At 40.4% G+C, this 9,556-nt stretch overlaps 4 protein-coding genes across 4 annotated transcripts in view; 2 read left to right on the top strand and 2 right to left on the bottom strand.

The window, feature by feature from the left end:
- Positions 1-1,080, top strand: part of LOC108557046 (rabankyrin-5-like) — a gene marked incomplete at its 5' end in the record, with an annotated part of 1,670 nt that extends 590 nt beyond the window's left edge. Inside the window, 3 exon segments of the mRNA XM_017913421.1 lie at positions 1-574; positions 636-758; positions 812-1,080. The exon segment at positions 1-574 is cut by the window's left edge and continues 590 nt beyond it. Of these exon segments, the coding sequence (XP_017768910.1) occupies positions 1-574; positions 636-758; positions 812-1,069 (955 nt within the window).
- A 308-nt stretch (positions 1,081-1,388) lies between these two features.
- Positions 1,389-1,867, bottom strand: LOC108557049 (cytochrome b-c1 complex subunit 6, mitochondrial). The gene is made up of 2 exons (XM_017913425.1): positions 1,701-1,867; positions 1,389-1,635 (listed from the first exon to the last, which is right to left on the bottom strand). The coding sequence occupies exons 1-2, from the start codon at positions 1,770-1,772 to the stop codon at positions 1,462-1,464; spliced, it is 246 nt and encodes an 81-aa protein (XP_017768914.1). The 5' UTR covers positions 1,773-1,867; the 3' UTR covers positions 1,389-1,461.
- Positions 1,868-1,977: 110 nt separating this feature from the next.
- On the top strand, positions 1,978-7,797 carry LOC108557048 (histone-lysine N-methyltransferase SETD1). The gene is made up of 7 exons (XM_017913424.1): positions 1,978-2,533; positions 2,601-2,849; positions 3,364-4,272; positions 4,332-4,647; positions 4,712-7,037; positions 7,103-7,455; positions 7,513-7,797. The coding sequence occupies exons 2-7, from the start codon at positions 2,602-2,604 to the stop codon at positions 7,684-7,686; spliced, it is 4,326 nt and encodes a 1,441-aa protein (XP_017768913.1). The 5' UTR covers positions 1,978-2,533; position 2,601; the 3' UTR covers positions 7,687-7,797.
- A 639-nt stretch (positions 7,798-8,436) lies between these two features.
- Positions 8,437-9,190, bottom strand: LOC108557047 (mediator of RNA polymerase II transcription subunit 21). Its single transcript, XM_017913422.1, has 3 exons — positions 8,993-9,190; positions 8,715-8,930; positions 8,437-8,661 (listed from the first exon to the last, which is right to left on the bottom strand). The coding sequence occupies exons 1-3, from the start codon at positions 9,032-9,034 to the stop codon at positions 8,476-8,478; spliced, it is 444 nt and encodes a 147-aa protein (XP_017768911.1). The 5' UTR covers positions 9,035-9,190; the 3' UTR covers positions 8,437-8,475.
- Between the last annotated feature and the right edge of the window lie 366 nt (positions 9,191-9,556).

The raw sequence follows: 9,556 nt of genomic DNA, 5'->3' as shown, positions 1-9,556 counted from the left end.
AATTGAAATTAATTTCATCAATCGTTAATTCAATTACTTAAAGTTCGATGGAAAGGGACACAACTTCTTGCATACCGCCATCAAGAAAGGCGACCTGGAAAGCGTGCTATTTCTGCTCTCAGTCAAGGTCGACGTCAATTCTCGGGTGCAGGACCCGAGCTTGAGTCCGCCTCTCCAATTGGCAGCCCGATGCAGCAACGAAACGCTGATCAGAAGTTTGATCCTGGCCGGCGCTCGCATCGAGGACAAAAACGTTCACAAGCAGACGGCCTTGCACATCGCCGCAGAGGCTGGAAATTCTCTTGTGGTACTCGCCCTGATCCAGAACAACGCCCATTTCGACGCCGTGGACGTTGCAGGCGACAACGCGCTGCATGTCGCCGTCCGCGAAGGTCACTTGAACGTAGTGCGCGTCTTACTGACCGAGTCTAACATTGACGCTGAAGCAATAAACATCAAAGGCCGCAATCCCTTACACGAACTATGCAAATATGGAAAAGAGAATGCAGCTGCTATTTGCGAACTATTCCTTGAATGCATGCCAGAGTATCCAATAAATAAGCCTGATCTTGACGTAAGTTGTATTTAAACACAATCTTAATTTCATAATTGTAATTGATGTTTATAATCTGTAGGGCAATTCGCCATTGCTGCTAGCGTACATGAAGGGAAATGGAAACTTGTGCCGTGTCCTCGTTAAAGCTAACGCAAGTTTAGCCGCGGAAAACCACGATCACATAACAATCTTCAATTACCAGGTTCGCGACATTCTCCTAAATATAACCGAAAATTGAACAATTCTGTTGCTTAGGTTGCTTCGAAACAGTTGCTGTACAGACTGCTGGATCAACTGTCTCAACCTGTGGCCTGGACCACTACAACTGATAAATGTCAGGAGTGCGGCGTAGGATTCACGATGATAAACAGGAAACATCACTGCCGCCATTGCAGCCGAACGCTCTGCAGCAAATGCTCCGACCAGGAAGTCCCGATAATCAAGTTCAACGAGAACAAACCGCTTCGCGTCTGCAAGGTTTGCTTCGACGTTCTAAAAACTGGAGTCAATTGAACTAAAAAAAACAAACCAAAACATATTTTTAAACCAAAATTTTTAAATTAACATTCCTACGATGCAGAAGAACAACACTAAAAACGTTTTCTTTGCTTTAAGTGTCACAGACTCTTTGTTTTAACGTTTCGTCTTTATTAAACGTAAGGAAATTATTTTTATATTAAAATTAATATGTAAATCACAAAAAAAAAATAATTCATGTACATACAACCTATCGATTATATATATTTATTATAATTTTCATCTATTAAACGTTTCCGAAACTAAAACTCGATCGTTTTTTTAATGGGGTATGTTACATAAAAGAAATCGTTGCTTAAATTAAGTTTATTGTTTATTACCTTTACATAATATTCTCTACATTATTTTTTTTTGTTATTTGAACTCGTTCACTTCAACTTGGAGAAGAGCTGTTCGGTGACGCAGTGGTCAATGGCATGGAGCATATCGAAGAGTTCCTCAGTGCAGGTCTCCGTTGTACGGGACTTTCCGTTCACTCTGTCATTGCACACTTGATACTTCTCTACAAGATGCTGGCAGTGATTAGACTCACGGCATTTGTTCTAAAAGTGCAATTACATAATTAACTTGCGTGCAGGTTATGTTGTCAGTTTTTCTCTCAAATTACCCTGAGGGTCTCTTGCGGATCGACCAACTCCTCTTCCTGAGCTTTAACACGGGGAAAGAAGTTCCTGAACATTTTAATAGTTTCCCGGGAATGAAAACTGAGAATTTTCCAATCGGATCTAACCCGAATCTCTTGCGTAATGACAGATGACAGTGGATGACAGCTAATGTCAAAAACGTCAAGATTGCATTGTTACCAATGCATATTTCAATCAATAAATACTGCCAACAAAATCGTTCGTATTTCACCAAATATTATTATTTTTAGCTTTAGTTCTTAACAATACGGTGCATTAATTGTACAAACATTGAATTGTCAAGCTTTTCTTCTCAAGAGAGTATTTAGGAGGTGGAGATGAGAATTGGCAAATTCGTCCAATTATGAAGTTCATTATCGATAAAACGAAATGTCTCTTTACATTTTATATATTCATCATCTACTTTATAAGTCTGCTGAAGGCGCTCGGTTACTTCAATCATCGGACGACTGGAAAGTCAAATATTTTTTCTTTTAACAATTTTCATATTGATGCACATGGACATGGACGTTGTTTTGGACTTGTTTGTGTGTTGCGCGAGAAGTGAAGCTTTTTTGACAGAATGGAGGTTATAAACTTCTGTGGCTGAAATTGTATTTTTGTTTTGCTCGCGTCGAACGAAACTCAAATATTAAATAAGTTCATAAAGTTTTTCAATTTTCAATTTCGCGAACAATAGTAAACAGTTCAAATATACAGGGGGTTCCAATGTGGGTATTGTAAGACTAAGGCCCCCCCCTCTCATAATAATAATGCAAAGCTCAGTCTATGAACCAAGTTGAAACTAATTAAGAAGGTAAAACTATTCAGGTCTTATTATTATTATTCACTATTGTTTTCGGGATATGTTTTTTTTCTTTTAGGATGAACGGGAACATGGATGGGAGAAATGCACTGGCCGGAGGTGTTGCACCTCCACCCCAAAGCAAGGCACCCAGGAATTACAAGCTAATTGTGGATCCGGTTCTTGTGAAGGGGGCCACCAAGGTGTACAGGTACGATGGATTTATGCCAAATGAGAATTCGTTTGGTGCCGCTGCCCCAAGAGACCCCAGGAACCCCCTCATTCGCATTTGGACCAGATTAGAAGTCTTGGACCTTCCAGTGCCCAGGTAATTATCTCATATTTCATAACTAAAGTAAAAATTTTGGTATTTTTTTTGTTAATACATCCATTTGAATAGTTAATTATTCTCTTGCAAAGTATAGGGTTTAAAACGTCATTTCTGACAGTACCTAAATAAACAAAGCAATTTTGTTTAAAACAATCTTATCCAAAGATAACTAAGTATTAGTAATTTTAATGTTTAAATCAATATTTGTTTTTAATGGAACTAACCTAAAAATATGTTTTTTTCTCTCTAAATTCATTTATTATGAATTACTTATAATAATAAGGCACAGCATCTTCTCAATACTTCTTACTTCATTTATCAGCATACAAATGTAGCCTCAGTCTAAACAACAAGCTGCAACAATTTCCTATTTATTCTTATTTGTTTGTAACATTCAATTATTTATCTTCTTTGAAGTGTCATAACCTCAACATTATTATAGACTTTAGAAAATTTTTACTCATTATGACTGACTTGCATGTATCTAGGCAATTAATGAATGATTTTGTAGATTTAAAATTGATAACAATTACATTGGTGAGCCCCCATCGATTGAAGTAACAATATTCGAGTTGAATGACAACATCGATAAACAGTTCCTGAAGGATATGGTTCAGAAGTTCGGTGTGATCGAAGAGCTATGCATTTACTATCATCCAGTTTCTAATAAGCATTTGGGCATTGGAAGAGCAGTCTTTGAAGCTGTCAAAGGTGCAAAAGCGTGTGTGGAGAAACTGAACAACACAAGTGTCATGGGGAAAGTGCTGCAGGTGTTTCTGGACCCGTTCGGTGAGAAATGCAAAGCTAAATTCGAAGAGTGCACTGTGGAGAAGAAACCGGCACCGCCTCCGGTGCCGGCGGCGGTGGCTGTGGTTCCTCCTCCAGCAGACGAGGGAAAGAAACCTATCGAAATAGAGGACAAGAAAAAAGTGGACGTTGATATGGATATAGATCGGAGCTTAGGAGATTTGGATAGGAGATCATTGAGGAAAGACGATTACGGTAGGGGATATCATAGGAACGAGTACGCAACACCAGGTGGTTCAGATATTGGATACGCGACGGCTCCTAGTGACTATTCGGGTTACGGTTCTAGTAATAGCACACCGCTGCCGCCTTATGATTATAACATGGCTGCAATGGGATCGCAATATTATGGGGGTTATCATCATCCGCATCCTATGGTCGCTCCGCCGATTCCATGGGGACATTGGGAAAGTGGTAATTCGTGGGATAACAAACCTGCGCCACCGCCAAGTAAAAAGTGGCCATCCGAAGCTAATCATGTGATCGAGAAGGATAAAAAGGATTGGAAAGATCGCGACCGGGGGAAGAAAAAGGCTGGAAAAACGAAGTCGAAAGAGAAAGAGTGGGGCGAGAAGAACGAAGAAGAACAGAAGACTTTAGATTTAGACACCAGGTTAGTCATCAATGTTGATAGATGTAACTTTATATATTACTATTATTTTGTTTTTTTAGAATTGCAATGCTTTTAAAAGGAAAGGGTTCCGGAGGTATGGCTCCGCCTTTCTTAACGTTGGGCGACGATTCGGAAGATGAAAAGGTCCCAAATGCAGACGGTGATAATAAATCCATGCACATACCGACTTCCGTAGATAGCGACGATGATCATTCGAGTGTGTCGCTCAGCGATTTGCCGATAAATCCACCTGCGCCGGATGCTGAAACCGCTGATCAAGATCAAGAGGTAAAAGAACCACCGATTTCGCCGTTCCCTTCGCCATTTATAAGTAAAGAAGTTTACCTGGAGTGCCATAGAAATATAATTGAAAAAGTAATTGCATTTTTATCCTTGTTCATGCAAACAGATTCAAATTCAACGTCTGATTTGATTACAGGTATTAATGGCGAAGCAGAAAGATGTTTTACTTAAGAAGAACTTGCGTATGAAAGGAAAATTGGAAATTGATAAAATTGGTAGCGATATCTCGTCAAGCGAGGACGAATTATTGACAGGTGAACATAATTACAGTCCGATCGAACGTTCGGACTTTAAAATCGAAAATAACGGCAAGATCGACGACGATGATCAAATGAGTTTGTCGTCGTTGAGCAGCAATGACCAGAAGATTGAAGAACAACAACCGGACGATATACCTCCACCACCGCCTCCCATCCCGCCTGGGCACTTCAATCCGTACCAGCAGTACGGATATCCGCCAGGTTATGGGTACGGAGGAAATTACGCTGCAACCAGTGGAGATTGGCGTACGTATACGGGCTACAGTTCGCAGATGTATCTTTCCCAATATTCTCAATTCGGGAATCTGCAGCAATCGCAACCGTACATGCCTTACCAATTACCTCAACGTCGATACGAGACCTCGGTGGTGGCCATAAGTGATAAAGATGATCCGCATACACCTACAATAAGCGGAGTGGTTCAGCAAATTACGCAAGAACTTAAGCAAATTCTCAAGAAGGACTTTAACAAGAAAATGGTGGAGAATACTGCATTTAAACGTTTCGAAGCTTGGTGGGAAGAGGAGTCCACTAAAGAGAGGAAGGACGAGGACAGAAATAACGCTATTGCTGCGGATCTGAAAATCAATCAATCCAAGGATAATCTTAATGTCCTGCTGGAGTCTAATCGCGATAGTCTTTACAGCGGAGAAACTATTGGCTTAGGGTTAGGTCTGAGAGCTTCGCTGCCGAAAATGCCCAGTTTCCGTAGGAAAAAAGTGCTGAGTCCTGTGCCCGACGACGAAGACTCGAGGAAACTCTCGGATAACGAGGAGATCATTCAAAATTCCGATTCGGAATCGCGAAATTCGGCTAGCGTCGCGTCTCGTCCATTGCGTCGCGTGAGGAAAGCTTCCACCACTAGCAGCTCGGATGGATCCATATTCAGTGAATCCAGCAGCGAATCTTCGTCGGAAGATGATAGTAGCGCATCGGAATCCGAGGTGGAACGGGTACGAAGAAGTCCGACGCCGCTCGATAGGAAAACTCCAGTTCCAAAAGTGGAGCCAGAACCAGAAGGAATTGACGAAGACTTTAGCTCTCCTAAGGAAGATGTTGTCGAAGCGACGAGTAAAACACCGGCGGAACCTATGATCGTTGAAGACGAAGTGAAAAAGCCGAAAAGTACCCTGGACAAGATGCTTGACAGTGATAGCGATTTAAGCGATGACGAGAAAGATTACCTCGAACGTAGACGCAGAAACACCGAATGGATGATGCAAATCGAGATGGAAAGGCAAGAAATTGAGAAGAAGAAAGAGAACGTTGAAACAGTGAAAGAAGCTAAAATGAAGGAAGAAGTTAAGGTCGCGATCAAGGAAGACGAAGATAAGAAATCGGAAGATATGGAGAGCGCTGCCATTGAAACGTTAATGTCTTTGGCGACGAAGAAAGAAGAGAAACTTCAGTCCAAGAGCTCCGACGACGAGCTCTCGTTGGATCAACGTAAACGCAATAATAAAAGAAACATTACAAATAACGGAGAACTTGAGCGAGTTAAAAGTTTGTCCGAGTGTTCTTCCGTCAGCACTCCGGGCTCTCAGGTTGCTATCGAGCATAGCTATTGTATGCCGCCGCAGAAGGAGAACATTGAATTTACCGATAAACCAGTGTTGACGCAGGAGAGTTTCTTCCACGATCACGGTTACACCAGCAGAGAGGAACGCGTCAAGTCGCCCAAGCAGAAGCCGCCCATCAAAGATAAACCACCCCGACAGCGTATCAAGAATGTCAAACATAAAAAGTTACAGGAGCTGCAGAACTATCCGGACATCGAGGAAGAGGAGGAGGCGGAGGAGGAAGCAACACCGAAACCCGTCTCAAATTTGCATGGTTCTGTTAAATTCAAGGAACGCGATATGGGCACCGAGATGGCGCTGCTCTACGAGTTCCTCACGAAGGGCATCGATCCTGAAGATATTCGCTACTTGCGCAGCTCCTACGAAGCCATGCTCGCCGACGACTCGATCGGCTATTGGTTGAACGACACCCATTGGGTGGATCACTGCCAAACAGATTTATACTCGACTCCGCCCAAAAAGCGGAAACGCGATGATATGCGAGTGCACGCGACCGGATGCGCGCGTACCGAAGGTTTCTACAAGATTTCAGCACACGAAAAGGCCAAATACAAATACCACCACACCAGGAGTTTAACAAATACATCGCCAAGTACGAATGCACCGATCACGAAAATGCAAGGTAAACTAGAGAGAAACGAGCAACGCGACTTCTATTATTATTATATTATAATGTACATTTTTTAGGTTTATCTCGAGAAGCTCGCTCGAATCAGAGACGTTTGTTAACGGCGTTCGGCACGGACACCGATTCCGATTTGCTCAAATTCAACCAACTGAAGTTCCGCAAGAAGCAGATCAAGTTCGCCAAATCTTCTATCCACGACTGGGGATTATTCGCGATGGAGCCAATTGCTGCCGATGAAATGGTCATCGAGTACGTGGGGCAGATGGTGAGACCAAGCGTCGCAGATATCCGAGAAAGGAAATACGAGGCCATCGGAATCGGCAGTTCGTATTTGTTTAGGATCGATCTCGAAACGATCATCGATGCAACAAAATGCGGAAACTTGGCGCGATTCATCAATCATAGTTGCAACGTAAGTTCGATTATTTACCAATTTATTTCAGAATTAATATTTTTGTTCTACTTGCAGCCCAATTGTTACGCTAAGGTGATCACTATAGAATCGCAAAAGAAGATTGTAATATATTCGAAGCAGAGCATCGGCGTAAACGAGGAAATCACTTACGACTATAAGTTCCCGTTGGAGGACGAAAAGATACCTTGTTTGTGCGGTGCGGCGACATGTCGTGGCACGTTGAATTAATACGTGGAAATCTATTATCGTGTTCATCATCAGCAAAAGAAGAAAAAAAAACAGTCTTGTACATTTCTCTTAATGAAGGGCAGACGCATCAAGAGGAACCAAAAAAAAAAACAGGAGAGACATAAATTACGACTGCGAAATGACCTTATTGAGACGAGATTTGAACTAATTATTTTTTTTTAAATGAGACAAAACTGTATTCAGTTCATAATTCATAACAACTATGTTCTTGATGGAGTATAGCAAAACGTACAATTCTGCCAGAATCTCCTCCTTCGCTCGCATGAAAACTCGTTAAGAACGCAGCAACTGTGGCCGATGAATGTTGTTTTTTACCCTAATTTCATTTTCCGATAATTGATGATTTTATTATTATTTAATTTGTTTTTAAAACAACTCTTATTTTGTAAATACACACACACACATAATTGAAACTCAATATGAGAAATCAAGATTGGCTTGACCTTGGCCAAAGCCCCCCCCCCGCCCCCTCAAATGGAAAAAAGAAAGAAACAAGCATTGATGCAAACCAAACGTTTTTTGTAAATACTATTTGTTGATTTGTGTGATCCATAGCTCTTATCGATTACTTTTCTCTGTAAATAATTTTCAAACTTTTTTTTTTAAATTAAAACTCGCAAGGATTTATTAAATGATTTTTGAGAGGTAAATAAAACATGTTTTTTTCTTCTCTCTCTCTCTCTCTTCAATATGTATATAATATATATACATATATGATATATGAATAAAAACTAATACTTCATAATAATTAAAAAAATAAATACGTAATTACATTGTCGGCTCCTTTCCACTGGCACCACTCTTGCTCATATGTTGCATATCCAATTGCGCCTGTGCGATATCACTTAAAGCAGCTTGAATTTTCTCCAAAAGATCTTGTCCCCTTTTAACAACCACCTCAAGTCTCTCTGCTGCCTCCTGATTCTCCGTTTCCAGTGTCCTCAAACTCTGCAACTGATTTGCTATACATTACAACTGGGGAGATCTTAAAAGTTTACAAATCAAACCTGCAGTTCTGTTGAATTCTCTTCACTCGGCAAAGATTCAATTAATGTATCTATGTCTTTGGAGCATCTGGCTATGAGTGTTGTGAACAATTGCACATAATCCTCCTGCGATTGCTGCTGTGGTGTTTGAGATCCGCTCCTATCGAAGCCAGAGAACTTGCTGGGACTTGCGAATTGTTGCAAAATACCAATACTGTTGCAGAAGTTATCTGCTTGCTACAATAATTTAAGTTTCTCATGAATATTTTATATTTACTCTTGGTGCACACGTTTCTTACCTGGTTGATGCAGTCTTGTAACTGTGTTAAACGATCAGCCATTATCACAAATTTACAAACTAAACTAAGAAACAAAAAACAAACGAAAAGTTGTAAACTGTGTACTGTGAACTACTGAACTGAACAACTTTTCAACTGTTAGTGTCCACCAGTGTATTTACAAATTGGTATGTCAAATCCATTTTTGACATACATGGATATCGACTGGCGCCCCCTACAGAGCTGCCAGAGAAAGCTTACACCAAAACAAAGCAACATAACCTCAATATGATGTATATTAGTTTATTATTCAAGATTTAACAAAAACTTACAACACAATACTTACATTTAATAACTGTACCTTATATAAATATAGTGATATATAATGAAATCGAAGATATTAATAAAACTTATTTAGAATTTTATAAAAAAAAAATTCACATTTTAAATTATTTCGCGCTTGCACTTGTGGCGCCACCTATAGAGCTGCCGGTGTACTAAGGATTCCATACAGCACTGTAGTGTTTTCACATTTCATTTTTCTCGAAAACTATAATACGTGCAATGAATCCAAGATATGCATAT

The sequence above is a fragment of the Nicrophorus vespilloides genome, unplaced genomic scaffold (assembly GCF_001412225.1).
Source record: "Nicrophorus vespilloides isolate i.1.1-1 unplaced genomic scaffold, Nicve_v1.0, whole genome shotgun sequence".
In the NCBI taxonomy this organism is placed as follows: Eukaryota; Metazoa; Arthropoda; class Insecta; order Coleoptera; family Silphidae; genus Nicrophorus; species Nicrophorus vespilloides.
Note: the sequence above shows the minus strand (reverse complement) of the source record. Positions and strands in the feature narration are given on the sequence as shown.